General features: G+C 36.7%; 1 protein-coding gene across 1 annotated transcript in view; it reads left to right on the top strand.

Moving 5' to 3' along the window:
* The window catches only part of LOC149230757 (heme oxygenase 1, chloroplastic-like), a 31,897-nt gene extending 14,406 nt beyond the window's left edge, over positions 1-17,491 (top strand). The window contains exons 2-4 of the mRNA XM_089379055.1: positions 8,879-9,102; positions 16,782-16,889; positions 16,997-17,491. Coding sequence (XP_089235181.1) covers positions 8,879-9,102; positions 16,782-16,889; positions 16,997-17,089 — 425 coding nt within the window. The 3' untranslated portion in view covers positions 17,090-17,491. The remainder of the gene's footprint in view (positions 1-8,878; positions 9,103-16,781; positions 16,890-16,996) is intronic.
* Positions 17,492-23,157: the final 5,666 nt, after the last annotated feature.

The raw sequence follows: 23,157 nt of genomic DNA, 5'->3' as shown, positions 1-23,157 counted from the left end.
AACCAAGGGGAATAATTTATGTAATATGCCGTAAATCGTTGAATAAGGCCCATTTGGTAATTGGGGTAATAATAGGCCCGCCAGGTAGCTAAAGGAAATCCCCCCCCCCCCCCCCCCCCCCCTTCGAATTTGCTCCCCGAGCAGGAGCAAATTTCAGGAGCACGATCCCGCAAAAAAAATTGCCCCTTGGCCTTTTCACAATTTTTCACAAAGTGGTTTCAGAATCCAAATGCATTTTTTTTTCAAAGAAACAAGAGTTTTTGAGTAGGGTAGTCTAATATTCAAGCATATGGCCCTAGTATTGATATGCAATTTATGGTAATGTTAAATTCTTAAAGTAAAAGTGACATTCTCCTTTATTTTTCTTTTTCATCCTTATACTTTAAAACGATGAAAGATAAATGATGAAAATTAAAGATAAAGGAGAATGTCACGTTTACTTAAATTTTTAACATTACTATGAAATGGTTCAGGATGTTTGAGAGTGGTTCCGACCTCATTGGATTTCATATGGAGAAAGTAGAATTTTAGATTTCACCCAAAATCCAACAGACTTATTAGTTTCTCAGGATTTCAGGATTGGTGGGGTTGCAATGTTTCCATTGGATCTTGTCATGTACTAGGGTATGGGACTCATATTTAATCAAGAGCACCAAGCCCTCTATGTACCTTGATGTTAGTGACATTGGTTGTTGAACTCCTCTATCATGACCTTACTAAAAATGTACCCATCACTCAAACAAAATCTTGACTTGACATGCTACGTTTTTTCTATCTTATGTTAATTGCGTAGAGGGTGATATTCAGTGTTATCAAGACGGGATTGAACGTGTTTGAATTGGCCAGTCCGATCGGTTTGAGGCCAAAACCGGTTTAGACCGGTGACTTGAACTGTTTTTGGTCGGTTCGGTACCGAACCGATGGTTCTTGTATGAAATCAGCTAGTTCGGTACCAAACAACCTTTTTTCATTGAACCAGCTGGTTCGATACTGAACCAACCGACTTTGCACATTGCTGCAAAAGACCCTTTGCATTTTTTTTTTTTTTAAAAAAACTGTGATTTATGACAAGGGGAGCCTAGTATTTGACCATATTGCCCTACTAATGCTATGAAATTCATGTTAATGTTAAATTCTTAAAGTAAAAGGATGAAAATGAAAGATAAAGGAGAATGTCAAAATGTCACTTTTACTTAAATTTTAAACATTACCATGAAATGATTCAGGATGTTTGAGAGTGGTTCTAACCTCATTGGATTTCATATGGAGAAAGTAGAATTTTAGATCTCACTCAAAATCCAACAGACTTAACATTTTCTAGGATTTTAGGATTGGGGGGATTGCAACGCTACATTGGATTTTGTCATGTATGAGGGTATGGAACTAGTATTTAATCAAGAGCACCAAGCCCTCTATGTACCTTGATGTTAGTGGCATTGGTTATCGACCTTCTGTATCATGAGCCTACTAAAAAAGTACCCATCACTCAAACAAAACCTTGACTTGACATGTTATGCTTTTTCTATCTTATTTTAATGCTTAGAGGGTGATATTGATAACAAAGATCCCAATATAGGCAATGATTTTGATGATATGTAGGTATTTGTTGTAGCATAATTATTTTTGGATGCTAGAGGCCATGTGGAGCTTGTTTACTGATGTATTTTCTGTTTAGAGATGGGTTTCCCTCAGTGCTATTTTCGTTACCCTTACATGCTATATAAATGAGAATTTGTGTATAAATGGCTTGGATTCATATGAATGCACATGAATATATATGTTTTTATTTAAAATTTGAATATTTTATGTGTTTTTGGTTGTCCGGTTTTTTTGTCATTTTTTAACCAGTATTTGTTCGGTTTTGACTGGTTCTTGGTCCGGGGGGGTCTACCGGTTCAATGACCAGTCTGGTTCTAATAACTATGGTGATATTAATGACGAAGATCCCAAGATAGACAATGATTTTGATGATATGTAGGTATTTGTTGTAGCATGATTTTTTTGGATGCTAGAGGCCATCTAGAGCCTATTTGTCGATGTAGTTTTGGTTCAGAGATGGATTGCACTTGATGCTATTTTGGTTATGTGCACCCTTACACTATATAAATGAGAACTTGTAAGTTGTGCACATGTGGTTGATGAAGATTATAACTTCTAGATGATTGATATTATTTGGTTTAATCCATGTTTTTATGCTTTTTATATCTAATTCATCATTCTGCATGTTTTTGTTGACATATATGCATCAGAATATATAAAAATATATATTATATAAAAATTCGCTCCAATTGCTCTCGACCTGGGAGCTTTTGAAAATTGTCGCTCCCCGCTCCCGCTCCCAAGCAACCTTGGTTCTAATAATTAAAGCTAGCCATATGAATACCTTGGTCTTTGTGCTACACTAATTTTCCAGATCTTTGATCACCAGCAACTTGCAGACTTCACCTTCCATTCCTGCAAATTGTGTGTCATAGCCTATAGTATAATTGAATAAAATCCATCGCTTGGGCTTTTCCCTCCATTGTGAAGAGTGCTCTTCCTCACGCAATCTGATACTTGATGGTGCAGTTGTGCTTTGACTAACTTACAATTGGCTGCGTAATACCCACTCAGTCCAATATCACAACTGTCCAGTGTCCAAATGGAGTTGATCTAAAGTTGGGCGAGCAAGTGGAACTGCCACATCTGATTTGTTGGATACTGCTTGCTAGTGAGTTTAGCTTGAAGAGACCTCAACATCTTGTTGCTTGGGTTATTCCCAATCCACTCTTCCTCCTCCAGCTTAACTGTACAACAATTTCTAATCTGCCAGCATAAAAATACACTGATATGAAGTATGATGCTAGAGCTTTCCAGTAGTTTGATATGCCTGTGTGAGTTTTGTGGGGATACCTTATCCATTCTTCTAAAGATAGAGGGGCAATATATTTCTGATGAAGTGTCTCCGAGGAGAGGACCTTTTTAGTGATCAGCGTTCATCCTCCCTTAGCTGCCAAAGCACTTGATAGCTGTACCAAATTCTTTATCCCCCAACCTCGCAAATCCATTTGATTAGAAAGTACTTCCCTCCAAACAACTGGAAGCCCCTCTTATTCTCTATTTCCTTTCCATAGAAAGGTGAAACATGCATTCTTTGTTTATTCAGTGGTTACTTGGGTATGCTGGTTAGTGATAACCAATGCGTTGCAATAGTGTGCAATGCACTTAATCAACACTCACTTTACTTGCCATTGAGACAATATTCTCTTTAGTTTGTCTACTAACTAGTTCCAATCTTGGACTTTAAAGTTGCCAGGTTGCAGAATGAAGCCTGAATACAACATCTTGTCATCAAAATTCTGAACAAATATGGGGAGTAACTTCTTGATCATATCATGATGCCCTTCGGGAACTAGATTAAAATGGAGAGAAGATCTACTCTGATTAATCCCCATCCCTATAACCCTACAAAAAAGTTTTAGAATTCTTTCAAAAGCCTTTGCTATTGCTACTGACCCATTTCAAAAAACTAGAAGGTCATTAGCAAACATGGGGTGGGGAACCTTAGCATGCCCTATCGCCAGAATAATCTATATATGCCCTATTTGTATTCCCTTCAAAGTTCATCTATTGAGCCCTTCTATCGCTAGAAAGAAGAGAAGAGGGGCAGGGGAAACCCTATCTCAATACTTGGGAGGGTTGAATGAAAGATGAAACTGATTTGTTAACTAAAACAACATAAAACACAGAGCTATAGCATGCTTAAATCCAGTTTGTGCAAAACCTACTCGAGTTAAATCAGCCTTAAGTACAATGAGTTGTTATGGTCATAGACCTTGGATAAATCAAACTTGGCTATAAATTATTAAATTTTCTTTTGTGCTTCTTGCAATTGAGTGCAATACCTATTGGGCTTATTTGGTAACATTTTGGATGTCTCTTCCTTTCAGGAAACCCATCCATGCCTTTGACATGAATTCTCAAAGTATAGGTTTGATTCTGGTTGAGATTATCCTTGCTATAATCTCATAAATAGAGCTGCATAATGCTATTGTCCCGCATTTGTCAAAATGGATTGCGTCACTCTCCTTCGCAATTGTGGTGATTAAGGTAGAACTAAACACTTGAAGGACTTTCCCTTGAACTTGGGCTCCTTAATGATGCTTAAAATATCCACTCCACTTATATCCATGAGACTGTTAAAGAATTCAACCAATAACTTGTCAGGCCTGTGACAACAAAATCTAGCACCTAGTGCAAAGACTGCAAAGCCTCACTAGGTACCATAGACAATGTGTAACATAGGGGAGTGTTACCACTATCACCTCAACAACTAGTCCCCTCTCTTTACTGAAGGATTCAATCCAACAAGGGAGGATTCCTTGGTAATCCAATGATCTCAAGCTAAGTGCCCCCTAAGGATCCTACTACAAAAATATCCATTGGATTAGGGTATGACAAACTAGGGTTTCAAGTGGATGAATTAATAAAGCCAAGGATTGGGTTCAAGGGGCCTATGGGTCAATCTAAAGGCTAGGTTTTAGCCTAAGGAGTCTCAAATAGGTTATCATAACACACCAAACCAAGAAAAACTCAAGGTTGCTCTAAACTATGGTTTTAAGGCGGCAAATTGTAGCAAAACTGAAGTTTACAACAGCAGCAAATTCAGCCATTAAAAATGTATAAAACTTACATCCAATGAAGGCTAAATTTAGGAGCAAAATAAGGATAATTTTACAATTTTTTTTGATGTTTAGAATAACATATAACAACAAATAAAGAATAATGTCAGCCCTAGAAAATGGCTGAAAAATGCATGAAAAACCTTAAACTAGCTTCTTTAATGCACTTTCAAGCAAACTATATTCTTAAGGCATACATTAACAAGTATTAAATGCTAATAACAGAAGATTTTGCTGGAAATTAACCCTAATTTACCACAAAGCAAAATGAAAAACGAATTTCGGGTTTTAAAGGACTGTCACAAATGATAAAGATTAGTGCCTTATCAATCTAGGGCAAAAGGAGTCTAGGAATCAAACTTATCTAGGGTTTCCTTTCGAGTAATTTTAAGTCCACACAAAACTAGGGCAAATAAACTAACTTACCCTATGGTTTGCAATTTAGGTTCTCAATTTTCTGGATGATTGAAGTTGTTTTAATACCTTTAGTTCCTCCATTGTTAGTGGGCGCATAAGGAGAATATTAGCATTCTCCTCTACCCACCTGTGAAAAACCCAGCTTATAGTGAAAATGCCCCTTATGTTTTCCCTCTCCAGTTGGGTGCAAATTTCTTTGAAATAGTCAACCCCTGCCTTACCATTCGCGTCGAAGGGTTCACAAAGCTCCCCCCTTTCATTATAGATACACCAATTGGTGTTGTAGGCTTTCCCACAACCATGCATTCTTGCTCTTCATTGCCATCTACTCTCTTCCCATAATAATAGTTTGTCTTTCCTTCGCTAATTCCTCTAGTTCAGCAACCCATTCCTTCTGTAAACCAAAGTCTCTAGTTTTTCTGTGAATATATGTTATTCCTCTCTTAATTTCGTTCAATTGAGAGGAAGGGTCCCCAAAAGTTTTCTTAGCCCAATCCTTCATTGTAGTCTTGATTTTAGGAAAATTTTTGAGGAAGTGAACTATCACATACTTGCTTGTTCTACTTGGAAAAAATCCCACTTGTTTTATGAGATCCATGTAATCTGGGTACTCTAGCTAGATGTGGTTGAATTTAAAAGGAGAGGGGTTCTTGCATTTGTCTCTCTCTCTAATTCCAAAATTATTGTTGATTGATACGAACCTCCATTAACAACCATCTTTGGTGTAAATTTGCTGGCATGAGAGAAAAGAGCTTCCTTCAGCAAGAACCTGTCCAATGTTTGCTTGTAATCTTGTCTTGATCTTTTATTAGTCCAGGTCAGAAAGAGGTTGATAGGCTCTATATTCACTAGTTTTGCTTCCACAAACATCGTTTGGAAGTAATCTACTAAAAGATCCTCCCTGGCCCTTGGGCTTCATTTCTAGCTCTCATTGACAATCACGTTTAAGTCTCCACTTACTATTAGAGATGGTGAATTCAACACACCTCTTCCTTTTAGATTCTTCCAAAAATATCTATGGATAATCTATTGGCCTATATATGTTAGTAAATCTAGATTTAAGTTGAGATCCTTGGAGGAGAGAGACCATCACAGCATTGGTTGACTTTAAATCACTGATTAGCTCAAATGAAGATTTCCAACGTACTGCCAAACCTCTATCACTGGTACAATCAAAGTTTCAATCAGGGAAATATTTTGAGTTGATGCCCTACAAGTTTGCTCAAGGGTTGTAGTTTTTGGAACAAATATGGATGCTTCCCCACATAATTAGCCAACTGCATAACAACATTGGTGTGCATTATATATATATATATATATATATGTTTATCATTTATGTATGTATGTTTTTATGTATCCAAATTCAATCCTATCTATACAAAGGACTAAGTTTGGAGCTAGGAATCATAGAGTGGGGTCACCTTTGGCAACCCAGAGTGAGTGTGATCATGTCAAGATCCTAGACTTGTACCCTTTAAGTTTTAACCAATCAGGACGTCAGTCAGCAGGCCTTGATTTTTAATGTAAAATAAGGCATTCTTTTTTTTTTCCAATTTGATAAGGAAATAATTTAATCGTTGCTCTAAGTATCTTAATTAGTAAGTTGTTAGATGTGTCAAAGATATTTTAATGTTAATTACGACTGACAAGAAGTTCAAGACTGTTCTTACTTAGTATACATGGTCATAAAAAAGATGATGCAATAATAGATGATTGTCTCTATTTCCAATTTTCGATTAGTAACATCAGGCGGTATGAGAATTAATATTGCAAATTGTGTTAGTTTTATACAAGAATGACGTATTCTTTTGGTCACAATTACAAATGCCCAAAGTTTTAGATGTGGTAATTAAATATCATAGTGATTTTATGAGAGAATTTGTGTAGAATACACTACACAAGCTAAAAGGAAATCAAATATATCTTATTCAAAATCCTTCTCTCTCTGGACATGAGCATATAATTTTTTTTCAAGGGAACGGTTAGAGGATTTCTACTAAAAACAAAATCTGGATTAGGTGCCAGAACGCTTACATAATTCATCAAGTTCTATCAAGATCCCACTCTCTGAAGTCCAATACACATGCAACCTATGCTTATGGCATTTTTTGCTGATAAGTCTAAATAGATGCCTACTGTATATCCTGAAGTAGATGCCTAAATACATACAAAACTTGCACAACATTAGAAACTAAAATTTATAAGGGAAATTTCCGAAACCTTGCCACCAAAGGCGCATCTTCAGAATTAGCTTGGCTGGTCTGTTGCTTGGACTGACTTTCCTCGTTTTCTCGCTGCCTCTTCACTGGATTCGTCATCCGCTGGAACTAACTGAAGCCCGGCAACAAACAAATCCTCCATCTTTGCGATTTTGCAGTGAATGGCTGCCAATTCAGTCCTTAATTCATTCTGGAGGTGGTCAATTTTAATCTGCATGAGCTTGAGCTTAGAGCTGGTTAATAACTGAAGAGAATTGCGAGCCTTTTCCTCAGCTTCCTGTCTCTGCTTGAAGGCGAGCTGCATGCTCTCCATAGCCTTGAGGACCCTATCCAGAATTGCATTAATGTCAACAGGTTCGGAGTCATGGGAAGAGGAGCCCACATTTGCCATGACGGAATTGCCCAGCAGCAACACCAATTTGCAGGGACTAACTTGGTTAAACACAGATGTTGGAACCAGACCATGCAATGTTTAAAGCCTAGAGAAGGATATATATACTTATTTGACAATCGCAAACATGAGGGAACCCAATACTCTGGAAACCATCATGACTTCTGCTATCCTGCTGTCTCCTTTGAATGTGGAACTGAAATCTCCATAATAAATCGACTTTGTATACCCTGCTGAAAGAACCACTTGCTACGGAGAAAATAGGGAAATGGCCCTGTCGTGAGGCGAATTCAGTGCCTCTTTCTCGTCTGACTAATTAAACAGAACCCAACACTGATTTGAGGATACACCAGGCAGAGGGAGAATGAGTGTGTGAGCCAAGTGTTAATGCTGAGACGACAGGGGTACTCCATGGGGGACGATCGGACATGTGCATATAATTAATATTAATCAAAGTTGCATTTTCTTTGAAGTTCCTCATTTTTTCTAATATTTTCCATTTTATAAGAAGGATGGAGACCTTCCTAGAATCATTATATTATGTAGCATGCTTTGTTGGTAATCATAGTAGTTGTTGCTCTGTTTGCTCATTGTATATATGGTAATTTCAAAATGGACGTGCATTAGCTCTTTATGGTGACTCAGTTTTCTGTATGGAAGGTTATCATTTCTTCGGGACATTCTTTGACTGACCACTCCCTTCTTACTCTGGACTCATCATGGTAAACAGAGCAAGAATTCATGGGAGTTTTTTCTTCCATAGGTTAATAGATGAGCTTGCAATTCAAGTAGCTGCTAAATGGTTTGTTTGCCTTGCGGTCATACATTTGAGCTTCAGATTACAGTGGTCTGTCTGATATGATTTCTCTTCTAGCATGGGTCGGAAGAGCAAGCCTTCACTGTACTTGATGTATCTTTTAGACGATGTGCATGGAACTCTTCAGTTGCCAACACATCCATTCATTTGGAAAATTTGTGTTAATTATATATTGTCCTGTAAAATTCTTGGTTATGTTATTTGCTTGATCAGTCCTTTTGTAATTTTTTTTTTGCAATTATTCACAAGAAGCTTGAAGCAGAATTATAATGTTTGAGTCGACAGAACGATGCATCATTAGCTATCAGGAAATAGAGGATACATGATAAGTGGTGAATGATAACAAGAAAAATAATGTTTAATTTGTGTGCAGATGCTGAATTCAGGAATACAGGATTGGAAAGGTCGGAAAAACTGGCAAAAGATTTGGAATGGTTCAGACAACAGGGGCATATAATCCCAGAACCATCTTCTCCTGGACTATCCTATTCAAAGCATTTACAAGAACTCTCAGAGAAAGACCCACCAGCATTTTTGTGTCACTTTTATAATGTATATTTTGCACATACTGCTGGAGGCCGGATGATTGGGAGGAAGGTCAATCTCTCTCTCTCTTTCTCTCACACACACAAACACACACATGCATGTTATTACTTCTTTGCTGCCCTTTTTCTTTCATTTATCTCTGTCCTAATTAACTCTTTATCTAGGATGAAAATTCTGAAGCTGCACCTAAAGCAAAAGTTTTAGATGACAGTAAAGATATAGATATCATCCCAAATTTTGCATCTTCAGCTTCCTCGGGCCCTATGTAAAGATACAACTTTATATTCTCAAGGTTTTAACTTTAATCTTGAATTGGATTCCTTAGTTCTAAAGTTTGCTAGGTGCTTTGCATCTTGAGCAGGTCTATTTTATCAGGCATCTCCTTATACTAATAGATATTGAGTTTACTTGATAGTTTGAGCTGGCAGCTATCTATGGGTCTACTCTATTTTGCATCCCACTACAGCGTTATAGTTATTGATTTCATTAGTCGTACCTACTTTTATCATGATCTGTGAGGTTAAGCGCCTCTAACAGGCTCATGATCAGATTGAGTTGTCTACGTCTTATTTTTCTTAGATTTATAGAAAGATAATGTTGCAAACCTGAATAGGTTTTATGTATAAACCCCTTCTATATGTAAGGGAGTGTATTCCAAACCTCTTCAAGCATTGATACAATGCAATATCTGACCATGCCGTGATTCATTTAGGATAGATCAAACTTCTGAAGTGTGCCTAAAGCAAATTTTAGATAATCACACAGATAATAAGTATCATCCCTAATCTTGGATCTTCAGCATGTTCAGACCATACATAAATTTACAACTTTATATTCCCAAGGTTTTTATTTTAATTGTGAATTGTTTTTCTTTACTTCAAAGATTGTTAATTGCTTTGCTTCTTGAGCAGGTCTACTTTGTCATGCGTCTACTTAGGTTCATAGATATTGAGTTTACTTGATAATTAGAGTTGTCAGACTATCTACAGGCCTTCTCTGTTTTGCATCTCATTACAGCTTTATAGTTATTGAGTTGATTATTCATCCCTAGTTTATCATGATTTTGTGAGGTTAAGTGCTTGAGACATGAACATGATCAGATTGAGCTATCCTGATCTGTAAATGGTAGGCTTATTGCTGGTCTGTTTCACCAACATGAACCCTTGAAAAATGTCTACAATTTCACAATTCTTATAAGTATTTTTTCCTTGGACTAAGCTGCAAGACACAATATTAATTGATCTCTAGCCACTTGTCCTTGGATAGTACTGCTGTGAAGGCTTCCAAGCCATTACTAAATCCACTCAATGAAACCAAGGATTGACATGTCTCATACCATCCTTACCCGTGCTCATCTCAATTCCGATTTAATCTTTGTTATCATTGAACTCCATTCACTAACATACTCAGGAGTCGGCCATTATTCAATGCATTCATACCCCTTAACAGGAATACATAGTTCATGTATCAGTCTCAAATCTTTGAAATGATTTAAAACAATAGGTGAAACAACTATTTGTTTAACCCACCTATTTGAACATCAATAAGAGAGGAAAGCCATTCTTATAACCTTCAACCAATCCATGCCTCTATGTAACTGCCCTTATGTTAACCTCTGTTTTTTGAGTGGAGAGGTTTATTCTACAATCCAGTGTGAAGGCGATGTGTAAGTATGTCCATCCCTCTTAAAATACAAATAAAAATATTCTCAAATAGAAAAGCAATGTCCGCTATAATAAAAAAAGGAAAAAAATGCTATACATATTTAATTAGTTGTCCATATGACCTAATAAAAAAAAGGAAAAAAAATGTTATACATATGTAATTAGTTGTCGATATGACCTAATATAATTTCATGTAAAGTAATTAGAAGTGAAAAAAATATGTGAGTAATATGTTCAAACTTTAAACCTTATACTTTTAAGTTTTCAAAAATATTTTAACACGTGATATCAACTTCATATATATCTATATATAGAAAAATTTTAAAAGATTTTTTCTTTAATGTTGTATAGAATAAAATATCCAATGTAAGTTATGAGTAAAATATTTTAATATGAATTAATATTGATGTATACCTAAAATATATTAATAAAAAAAAATGGCTCAATACACATGTTATGTAATCTCTATAACATTCAAAAATACAATTTGAACAAAAAAAAATTACACATTGTTTTTTGCACTCTAAAATAAGTTTGCACCTAAAGAAATTTGATCCTTCTCGGCTCATGTTAGATCCTTGTTTAAAATGGATCTATGTTGGTGTAATGATAAATGATGATTGTGTAATGCCAACATGGAAATCATGGCTGGTTGAGACTTTGTGTAATTATAAAATAAATATAAATATGAAATCTTGATTGGTTGGCCTGAGGATAGGGACACATGGATCCATGGTCTAAGAGGGGGCGGATAATTGGAAGAGAGTGGTGTGGGCTGGCGTAACAGATTGCTCCAAACCTAATAGCTGGCAAGGAAACGATTGGGCAAAAGAAGTTCCCACGTTTTTCGTGTTCCCACGACGTGGGCGAATGGAACTTGAACAACCCTGTAGGAGATGAGGGTCTTGAAGGAAAAGAGGGGGACGCAAGCAAAGGGAATAGAGAACTCTAGATGAAGGGAAAAGAGGAGCATGAGCGCAAGAGTAGCCAAGAGATGTGGCGGAGATTATGCTTAGATTGTTGGGGTGTGATCCCTAGTTTTGGTGTGTTGAAGCAGTTGGACTGTGGTGTCCAAGCCTGAATGGTCAGTGGGAGGCTCAGAGGAGGATTGGGATGCGAGTGCTTGCTGTAAAAGTTGATAAACCACTCGGGTGCTTGTTGTAAGGCTAATAGACCACTAGGAAGGGTAGCAATTCATTGAAGTCCTTGCTGGAAAGTGTTGATAAACCGTTGGAAAGTGTTGATAAACCACCAAGTGCTTGTTGAGAAAGATGATAAACCACTTAGTGCTTGCTAAGTAAGCTGATAAATGACCCAAACAGTGAGCTATATACTCTTGTAGTACTTGCCTTGAAAATACAACTGATAAACCACCTAAATTGTAGACCCATACTCTTGAAATTGAGCAATAACCCCACTGAGCCTTGTTTGAAATTTCCTTGAGAAAACATTCCCTCAGACCATGGATTAGGCTCGGCGGTGGTCAATTGCAAGAAAGACTGGTGTTTAGCTGGCCTATGGTTGGGTGGAGAGTTGAAGTCCCTCCAGTTACCAGGGATTACAATTTAAACAAATAAGTTTATTTAGTGCATCTATGTATATATACGTTGCATGTGAATGATGAGTCATGTATGGTTTTTGATATGGTTGTGTATGCATCAACTTTACTAATGAAGAAATGAGATAATCCTAGATTGTCCATGATGAATGCTTCATATACATGTTTTCATGGTTACGAGGGATTTGTTGATCCTTGTGTTTGCTGATGGGTTTTTGGGTTGCAGAGCCATTTACATGGATATTCATGATCACCTTATGTGCTCAATTAATTTGTTAAAAGTGTGTGATTTCCATGAACTGATATGTTGTAACTATCACGATTCCTTGTTTGTTGAAGGCTATAGATGCCCTCTGATGACGTGGAAGTAGCCATTTGTATATGATGCATGCATGAATTCAATAGGTATGCTAGATAGTAGATACTTGTTTTAACTTCCAGAGGAGCAATCAATGTTTAGGTTGATTTATTTGATACCATTAGGGCTTATTTTTGTAGAGAAAACATTGCACGTGAGTTTCTTGTGAATTCTATTTATTGGAGTCAATGCTCTGTCTTGTGATTTTCTTGATATGGTTGATTTGTTAATGCCATTTCATTGACAAGATCATGGTAGTACCTCTTGAAAGGGTTCCTATATAGATCTAGATTTCCGTTCCTAGAATTTAAATGTTTGGGCAATGGCTTGCCTTAATGTTATTCTAGTTTGAATACTTAGAATTTCCTTCTTGTAGTTCTTGGTCAAAAGTTACACATGTATCAAGGGTTGGATTGGTTCCTATCTGAACCTTATATTTGGGCTAGATATCTTTTTGATGTTCCAACACTAAGTTGGATCTAGGGTGAAGGAGTCAGATATCATGTTGTCGAGCGGATGTATCTAGACATTTGGGCTATCAACGCACTTGCTCGATCTGAGAAACACTGGATAATTGTTCGAACTTGATTTTAGTATGAAGCATGGAAATCCAAGGTGGGTCCTACTTGGGCTAAATTTCTTGCTCAAGATGGATATCATTTCATTTGGCAGGCGAATTTGGGACTTGAGAGTTTGTGCGTGGTGGAAATTCCACAACGCTCGATGATATTCAAGAGAAGTGCTTCTGGGGTGGGTCTCGCGTGATGGATTAATTTTGCTGGGCCAAATGTGGGATTAGAGCTAGATCTGTTGGAAGGTACGAGAGTGATCCCGGGTGGTTGTCACTTTGCAAAGTTCGTGCACACCCGAATTTCCCCAAACGCTAGATTTAATGCGAAGTTGTGATCTTACATAAAGAGGCCCGATCATGTGGGGGACTTGATAGCTTGGGTTGAGGTGGAAAGTGCCATGGAAGCCTAGCAGGAGTGCCATGACAGATACCATAGGTGACGTGGTAGGGCCACGTGGGTCACACGTGGCTGCCACATGGTGGTGCCTTGCTGGTTTGATAGGGTTAATTGTCCAAACACCAAATGGGCAAAACTTTCAATCCGAGAGTCGAATTGAGATAAAATTTATATTGCAACAAAGTTCTTGATGAGTTGTACGTGATGTTGGTATTTATTTTGGGTTTTGACAAAGTTGGAAAAAGAGGATTTTGTAATCCTATCCTCATAATAGACCTTGGAGCTTGGGTTAATTTTAAAGTAAGACCATCCATAGCTTGAGACTCACCCAAGGGGGTGGGAGGGATTGTTACACTCTAATCCAAAATATAGAATGATGGAGTCTAATGCATGAGACATAAATTAAAAAAAATGGTTTGACAAATCAATTCTTGGGCTAGTGGCATAAATTGCCACTTCTTCACTCAAGGCAAAACAATGAACTCCAAATACTCACATGTTCGCAGAGGAAGGTGACCTTGGGAAACAAGAGGTCACTGGTGTGTTGCACATACAACTTGCATCGAGGATGTCTACAAGCAACATTTAATCCTCCAAAAAACAAGATAATAGCTTGTGGTAGTGATGATAAGCCAACAAAACGTTTCTTCCCTTCTCTTGCAGTGAATAAACAAAAAAAAAAACAAAATTAGAAACTTGAATAGTGCAATGGCGATATCATTTGACCGTTGTTCTTGAATCTAGGTGTGAAATAAACGGTTTATGTTCTATTGGGATTCTTTAATGGCCAAGATGAATGAGAACATGAAGCAAAAACCCAGTGAAATAACATTAAAATGAATATTCACACCATTAAAATAACTCGGACAACAATTTAAAGCACAGGGCAACATTCATTGAACTCGTATACCAAAATAACATTACATATTGAGCAATTCACATACGAAGAACAATGTATTAACCTTGGAAATGCGGATGGGAAAATTGGCATTCAATTGGCTTTAGCCAAGTTGTTTTTTTCTTGGCAATATGCAAGTTACAATACCCTTAGGTTCTCTAGTCCATTCTCAATCTTCACATGGGAACTTGGGTAGCAATTCTTTGAGGTCAAGAGTAAACAATTGAATAACTTAGCTGGGGTTGAAGCTATAAAGCTAAGTGTCGCCAACTCTTTAGTTTCCTCCTAGTTCAGTGTGCTTTTCCTCAATTTTCTTTTTCAATTGCATTTGAGGAATACGTTTGTTTTGATGTTTTAAATGCAAAATTTCTCTTTTTCCTTCTCACTTTTTTTGTAATGCATTCTCTTTTCATTCATTTACATTTGCCATGTTTACATTGACAATATCATATCAACGAAGGTGAAGGAACTTGCTTACAATTTGGTTCTTCTCATACCATTTTTGCTTTTCTTGAAGTCTTCCCTTTGAAGCTAGTTTTCTAGGTTTCTTTTTTTCCTTTGTGAGTTACCTATTCCTTTTGTTGAAAAATTGTGTCTTCCTCAATTTTTCAAGTGTGCAATGCAAAATCATTGACAACGAGGAGAACATGTTGTAGGGCTCTAATAGGCTCAAAAGCTCCACATTTTGTTGGGTGTGGAACTTGATTATCTTCCTTATTCAAAGCCTGAAGGTCTCGTTTCAGCTGCGTTTGGATCCCAGTCCCTGATGGGGGGGTGTGGGAGGGCTTGCCCCCCCCACTATTGTTGTAGGGGGGGGAATAGCATGCAGGGAAGCCCTCTTGGTGGGGATTCGGGGGCAGTGTCCCTGAAAGCAATTTTTTTTGAGAAAATTACCATGTAAAATATTTTAATTTCGTAGTCAATCTAGACTATTCATTAGGTGGAAGATCTGGCGGTACAAGTTATGTTAATTTAGGATTTTTTGCCCTAGAAGGAAACCCTCGGTTTATATGAGGGAATTGTATTGCAACTATGTATTACTCTGTTTGAGAAAATGAGAGGAGATTCAAATGTGCTGTGGATTGTATTCCTTTAGTTTGCTGGATTATATAAAAGGAAGCACTGACTATTTCTTTGTGGATGTAGCCCAAATTGGGTGAACCACGTATATCTGTGTCTCTCTTGTTTTATGCTTTTATGTGTTTCCAATATTTTCGTTTCATTGCTCTGTTATTTAATTTCTAACACATTCACCAATAGACTAGGATAACAGAGCAGGGGCATGATGACAGATGTTAAGCATAGATAACATGGAACACTACCATTATTAGAGTCTCCTATTTGTGCCCCTCCTAGATAATGAAAAAAAGGCCCTAAGGAAGGTCACATTGGACTAGGGGCAAGTGATAACCACCAACTTGAAGGCTGAAGCAAGGGAACATGTGTACAACCAATAGCGGTCTATCATCCAATTCAACTTGTGATCCATACTAGAATGCCCTTAAACATTAGCTGAAAGTACTTGAATATAAAAATGGTTAATGTACGTCACAATTGATGACCCATATTCATCGGATGAACATGTTGGATGAATGAATGCAATAACCGTAGAGTGGATGGGAGGCATATGAGGTTGGCTATTGCTGGATCATTATAGGGCTGCTGGCTGGCAAACTGTATCATAGCAGAAAAAAATTCTCCTAGGGTTACCCAAACATGTAGGTGGGTAACAATACCTAGGGTAAACCCTAGATCTTTTAGGACACAAGGCCAGGTCAACAACAAGGCTCAAACTTCAAAGTTGTTCCAACAAAGTATTGATTATGAGTTCAACTTGTCACTTTAGGAATAGAACCTGGATGGGCATTGGTGAGAATAACACCATTCCGCAACCACTGGGGCAATACTTGGTTGACTAGTTATATATCAATCTTATTAAACATTCTAATTACCAATTAAGTATTATGCCCTTATATAATTATATTCACAATTGCTAGCATTCACCGATTGTTGTCCAGGTAGGCAATAGATTATGGATGCTAATACTGAAAGGATGAAATCACATTATTTTTGTTTAAACACTATCTCTGAAGAATTTGAAGATTTAAATTTCTAAACCCATGGTTATACAAGTCAATATTCCATTGTTATCTCCTCTTCTGTCAAGTCAAAAACAGTCGCAAGGAAAGTTTTTTAATAAGTATTTTGAAATGCATAATCCTATTTGAACCCCAAAATCCTACTTCCATAGTGAGACATTTAATGAATAATGTTAATTTTACAGGTTGCTGAAAAAATTCTTGATGGAAGGGAATTAGAATTCTATAAATGGGAAGAAGATTTGACTGTTTTGTTAAACCGTGTGAGGGAGAAGATTAACTTGGTTGCTGAGGTAAGAGCTAAGATATCAGGTTGTGAATTCTTTTGAAGTCTAAATTCCCTGTTTTCCTGTTTGGCAACAATATTATGGTATTCTGATGGACTTATCATTTTCTCCAGGGCTGGTCTCGAGAAGAGAAAAACCATTGCCTGGAAGAGACTGAAAAGTCTTTTGACTACTCGGGAAAACTCCTCCGTTTGATTATTTCATGATTAAGCTGTTTTTCAATTCTATTTCAAAGAATTTTTATTTAATTTTATAGTTATATGGAATGTGGTTCAGATTTAAACATCTCCTGCTAATTATCATGTCAGCGCACTTGTGGTCTCAGTGAATGGAGTGTGGGCAATTTCCTTTAAAAATGTGTCAAGGAAATGGATGTGTGTGTATTCTGAAGCTACTAACTTTCAGATGCTCTCTAAATCCTTGCCTGTACGTTGTATATAAACAAATATATATTACCATCATTTCCTGTGTGTCTTTGTTAGGAAAGGTTCCTGCAATTGATATGCAGAACTATTCCCTATTCTTTAGGGAATCTCCATGTTATGTTACAGATTGGAAAATGGATTTTTCACATGTATATTAAATCTGGTATATTTGAATGCTTGCCACATCTTTGCCTGTGAATCGTATATAAGCAATATATATTGACATCATGGCAGTCTGTGCCTTTGTTAGGCAGGGATTCTGCGTTTGAAACACTTTAACGTATTCCCTATATTCCCTATACTGTAGGGCATCTCTTTGTTATTAGAGATTGTAAAATGGATATTGTATCTGGTAACTTTGGGTGGTCCCCAAATCTTTTCCTGTAAATTGTATATAAATGTAGATTGATATCATTGCAGTCTGTGCCTTTGTTAGGCAGCGTTTTTGCATTTGATACACTACGTATTCCCTGTATTATATAATTTAGGGGATCTGAATGTCATGTTACTTGTTACATAGAAAGAAATAATCTATTTAGGAAAAAGAAGGGGAAAGGAAAGAATCTATTTTAAAAACTTGCAGTTGATAATAGTCAACACATCAAAACATGCAAGTCTCATTGATTTCATCATTGTCTTATGGCTTTATAAGACCCCCTGTTTTCATTCGGATCATGGTGGTTAGTATAAATGTTGAACCTTTATCCAGATTCCAAATAATGCTTTTAGGTGGACAATGATTGCCCTTTAGTATCATATTATTTCTCTAATTTGGCAGCAAACAATATTAAAAACTACAATGAAATTGTAGATTACATAAAGGAAAATTCAGGACCTGACAGGCGATCAAAATTTAGTTAGAAATTTGTTGGGTTGATAGCTTCCATGGCTAGAACAAAGTCCCAGTCTTCACAAATTGTCTTGACAGATAGTTTATCGTTATTGTCTCTATACCATTTCTTCATTGTCAATATTTGAGATGCCATTCAAATATGAAGAAGTGCCTTTAACTCGTTTGTGACTTGAGATATGCTGATTTTTTAGAATTGCATTGAGCCATGCATTCTGCTATACAATTGGATTCCTTACTGCATACCTTCGTTGTGGCAGTGAGATTGTTTGCTCGACTTCTTTCTGAAATAGTTGTCTTTTTATGGAGAATTCTATTGTGCCATATAATTGTATTTCATTTACACCCAAAGGCGGAACATACCATGAAGTGACCACCGTGAAGTTTAGATTGCAAATTGTGTTTGTTGCAAGGCAGAAGGGCAATGGGACTGACTGCTGGTTTATATGGTTATTGAAATGTTTAGCTCTGATAGATCTGCATGGTAGTTTACAGATATCTAAATACACCTTAAATGACTGCGGATGTGCATCAGCTCAAAGTTGTCCTCTAGTGCTTTGCATTCATCCCTAGTTTGTCTAGCTTTCTGTAATTCATTTTTGGGTGTACTCACATTAAAGTTTGAGAAAAAGAGAAGATCCTGAGCTTTTTATGCTCTTATGGATGTTGTTCTCCATTTAGTACCTTGAGATTGATGAAAACTAGTTGTGGTACCCAGAATCAATTGATCATGCAGTTATTTAAGTTGGGAACGATAGGATGTGGTGCAAGTTATCATTGCCTCTCACAATTTTTTCAGGCCTGCGAGTATTTTTTAGGGATTCTTGCTAAAGATCTGTACATTGTTGGATCATTGGAAAATGACCAATATGAGTGTACCAAAATTTTTTATTTCCCATCAAGGATTGTGTTAGGCGATTTATTGACATAAATTATGGAATATTTATATTATCAATTCAAGGTTCATATCCGTACGAAGTAAAAACACTGTATATTCAGAACTAGTTTTCAGTTCTACTAAGAAAGATCTAATCTGCTTAGCTAACTTTGTAACATTCAATTCACAAAACTGTTATCTAAAGCATACAAAGTTGAGTTTTTATGTGATGATTCCTGTAATCATTGAATTGATTAGAAAGTGTGGAAGTGCAGTTTGTAAGCATGGATATTGTCACAGCAGGTATTCTGTTTTAATGAATTTTAGACAAAAATCTCTTTCATAGACTGCAACAAATGTTTTTGGGAATGGTAAAATCTGATATGAGAAAAACAATACTTGAAAGAAGAAAATATGTATCAGTATAACTAGCATAGGTTTGAATTCATTTGGTCATGCAATTTGTGACGGCCACAGCGGTGGAAACACAGGTCACCAAATTGATTCGATTTTCTGGACTAAATGATATGATGACAATACTCTCAATAGCGGTTTGAACTAGCAGTGGGCTAAGATCATCTCCTACGAAAATATTGTCTTATAATGACATTTACAATCAAAACTAATAAAAATAGGCTTTAATCACCATCCCTAAAGCATTTGATAACAATATGACACTAATACTACTATTCTACAGCAAATAAATGAAAAAAATAGTACGACACATATCAGAAGAGGGCCCTCCTATCCCAACTTCTGTACAGCTAATGAGTACAATTGAAGGATTAATTACGAACTTGTTCACACAGAAAATCCTTAATTAACTGCAATTAAAAAAAACTTACAAATCACACCGCGCTCTATTTTTCCATACGATCTCTCCTCTCATCGAACTATTTTCTGCTATTTATTACAAAGAAGTATATCAAATTGTCTGTTATTTGGATTCTAGATCCTATAGTGGCTGTAACTAAGTCTCGTATGATAACTTAATCACTAAAATCAGGGGATACGATTGTCAGGATGAGAATCCCATCTCCTTGGTTACAGAATATTATGGAAATATACGATGGTTTGAGATAATAATTGTCCTCCTTGGTGAGTTGCAGATGTTTATTAGTGATATTGCTGCTCCAAAAGTGTGTTTGGTTATATGAACCACGATTGCTACAGGATCCTTGCAGCAATTATCGGAGTTGTTTTGTTACATGCCCGCTTTGACTGTTCTTTGATCGTAGATTAATCATTTCTGAGGCATATCAATATGAAATTATCCATGCTATGAACATCACATATATTGTCCATCTGGCATCACTGGCTTGGACCTAGTGTTAATAGGCAAACAAATGAAGGATTCAGTAAGGCATATCAATATGAAATTCTCCATGGTATGAACATCAAATACATTGCCCATCTGGCATCACTGGCTTGGACCTACAGTTAATAGGCAAACAAATGAAGGATTCCTGTAATTGTTGCATAATAAAGCCATTTTTAAAAGTTATCAAATTAAAGGGAATAATAAGGAATACTTTTTCACTTTTTTAAGCTTGTTTTCTCGTTCAATAAAGGGATATGTTGTCAAAGATGGGTGCTGTTAGGTTCAAAAGGTGAAAAAGGATGCTAAAAATGGTGACAAAACAAAGACTCAACAGTTTGTCTGCCACTTGCTACACTCGTTTGTTTGAAATGAGTAAACAGAATGAGGACGACTTTTCTTAGGCTATCATTTGTTTGAAATGAGTAAACAGAGTGACACTTGTTTGTTTGAAACGAGTAAACAGAATGAGGACCTCTTTTCTTAGGCTATCATTTAGGTCTTCGACAATATTGAAACTATGTAAACTGCTCTTACCATAGTTATGGATGATTAAGGCATGCGTGAATTTGCATCTTGTTATCCATTCATATACATGGGTATATTTTTCCCTATTATGCAAGTTGCTAGTGACTAGCACCATCATGATCCATAGATAGCTAGCCTTACATGTGTCTGATCCATTTTTGGGTTAGTACTCACATTAGTCTAGCCTACTCATATGATGAAGGTGGACCATCTATAATGATGGACTTTAAACATTTTTGCATTCAAATGTTTTCATTTAATGTTTAAGGCATTCTATTATGGATCACAGGTTGAAATTGGATTATAGATCACCATTAATTTTGTACTTGTTCCCTTTCTTCACTTTTGTGATTATCGTGTGCCTTTAGTCTGAAATGTTCTTCTTTTGGGTTTTCTTCTACTATCTAGGAGGAGCACAAATAAGAGGCTCTAATGATGGTGGTGCTCTATTATTTATACTTAACATCTGTTCTCATTCTACATGCCCATTTATCCCATCTTTTGATTGGCTGTTTTGCTCCGATTAGTTCCTTGCTGGTCTTGTTTGTGAGGAGTTGGAGATATATGAAGCCAATATGTTGTAAGAAAAGGAAAAGCGTAAGCCAAATATCAAAATGAAAAAGAATGACAAGGGATGAAAAGCAAGAAAAAACAAATTGTAGATTAATGACATCATTCTGGCATTATATTTAATGATGACGTAAGCTTTTGGAGGGTGTCGTTGGGCTTGGAAGGGAGGCTATTTTGGATGATGAGGCACCTCATTTAGATGAAAAGACATGGCTTATGGGATAATATACATGATACATCCCTTAAGCCATTCTTTCCACCATTTTAAGGCGAGACATGCCTTTTGGATGATATCACCCTTCGACGATTTTATACTCACATGTGTGGGTTAATTGAGGCTTATTTTCATGTTATTTCATTGTTTTGTCTATTTTTTGGGTTTGTTTTGATGACCCATCTAACTTGGATCATGGATTTAATAATTTTTAGGTATTTTAAGTCTAATTTGAGGAAAATCAACTTGGTTACCGTCATATAAATAAGGGAGTTGATTTCCTATTGAATCAGAGTCTTGCATACAACATAACTTCTATTCATTAATGATACTTTTTCTTTGTGTGCAATGTAGCACTAGTAGAGTGACTTTTTGGGTGGATCTTGTTAGGATATTCTGACACACATGAAATAATTAAGTATAATTTGGTCTAGTGTAGAGTTAGGTAAAATGTGTTTCTTTACTATGTATTTTTGTAACCTACAATCCGATGGTCATGATATGTTCTAGACATTAAGTGATTTGACGGTTCATTCTCTCCTCAGTATTATCGACACTTGATTCGTGGCTTATCACCCGATTGGTCCATGATCTCTATTTAAAGAGCATGGAGGGTCATTTGTACGGTGACCGTTCATGAGAGAAGCTTATGTAAATTTTCTTTCTTTTATTAATAAATTGTCTGAAGTGGCCGCGTTGGCTCAGGCCGTGGACTGTTTCTCTCTTTGAGGATTTTAACCACGTCAAGATGTTAAGTTATGGTATGTTCTATGCTTATAACAGTTTACTTCTTTTTCTTATTATATTCCACCGATTAGCAATCACATGTACATAAAGTAAAGTGCAGATAGAACATTAAACGATCGACAGAAAACAAGCCAAGACAAGAGACACAAGATGTGGCGGCTAGCCAGGGACAAACCCCACAATGTGTGGGGAAACTCTTTGATCAAATCTTCTTTTATCTTCAATAATTCAGCAGAGAGAAATAGTACAATAAATCTGATTCATATCAGCAGTAGCAAACCCTAGATCAGTAGCATCAGCATTAGCGACTTCATTATCAAACTAGGGCAGACCATATCTCACAAACCGACAGTCGGATTGACTTCATTCCACCACCAAAAGTTTCGGCTTTCAAAGGAGGTTCAGATGAACCTACAGCGCAGTTCCAAAGAGGAGATTTTCTATGCCACGCAAGTCAATTTTTACTTCTGCAGTTGCAGCTTCAGTTTCAGCAGTTTCCGGCTTCAAATTAGGGCAGTCGATATCTTGCAAACCGTTCGTCAGATTGACTTCATTCCACCACCAAAAGTTGCGGCTTTCAAAGGAGGTTCAGATGAACCTACAATGCAGTTCCAAAGAGGAGATCTTCTAGGCCACACAAGTTAATCTTTACTTTTGCAGTTGCAGCTTCAAATTCAATAGCTTCCGGATTCACGTGTAAGAGAGAGAGACCCATTTCAGCGCAGTAGAGAAGAGATTCATATCT

The sequence above is a fragment of the Pinus tabuliformis genome, chromosome J, assembly GCF_031772625.1.
Source record: "Pinus tabuliformis cultivar Carrire ecotype Pingquan chromosome J, CPIR1, whole genome shotgun sequence".
Taxonomy (NCBI): Eukaryota; Viridiplantae; Streptophyta; class Pinopsida; order Pinales; family Pinaceae; genus Pinus; species Pinus tabuliformis.
The sequence above is the reverse complement of the archived record's forward strand: the minus strand, read 5'-3'. Positions and strand labels throughout refer to the sequence as shown.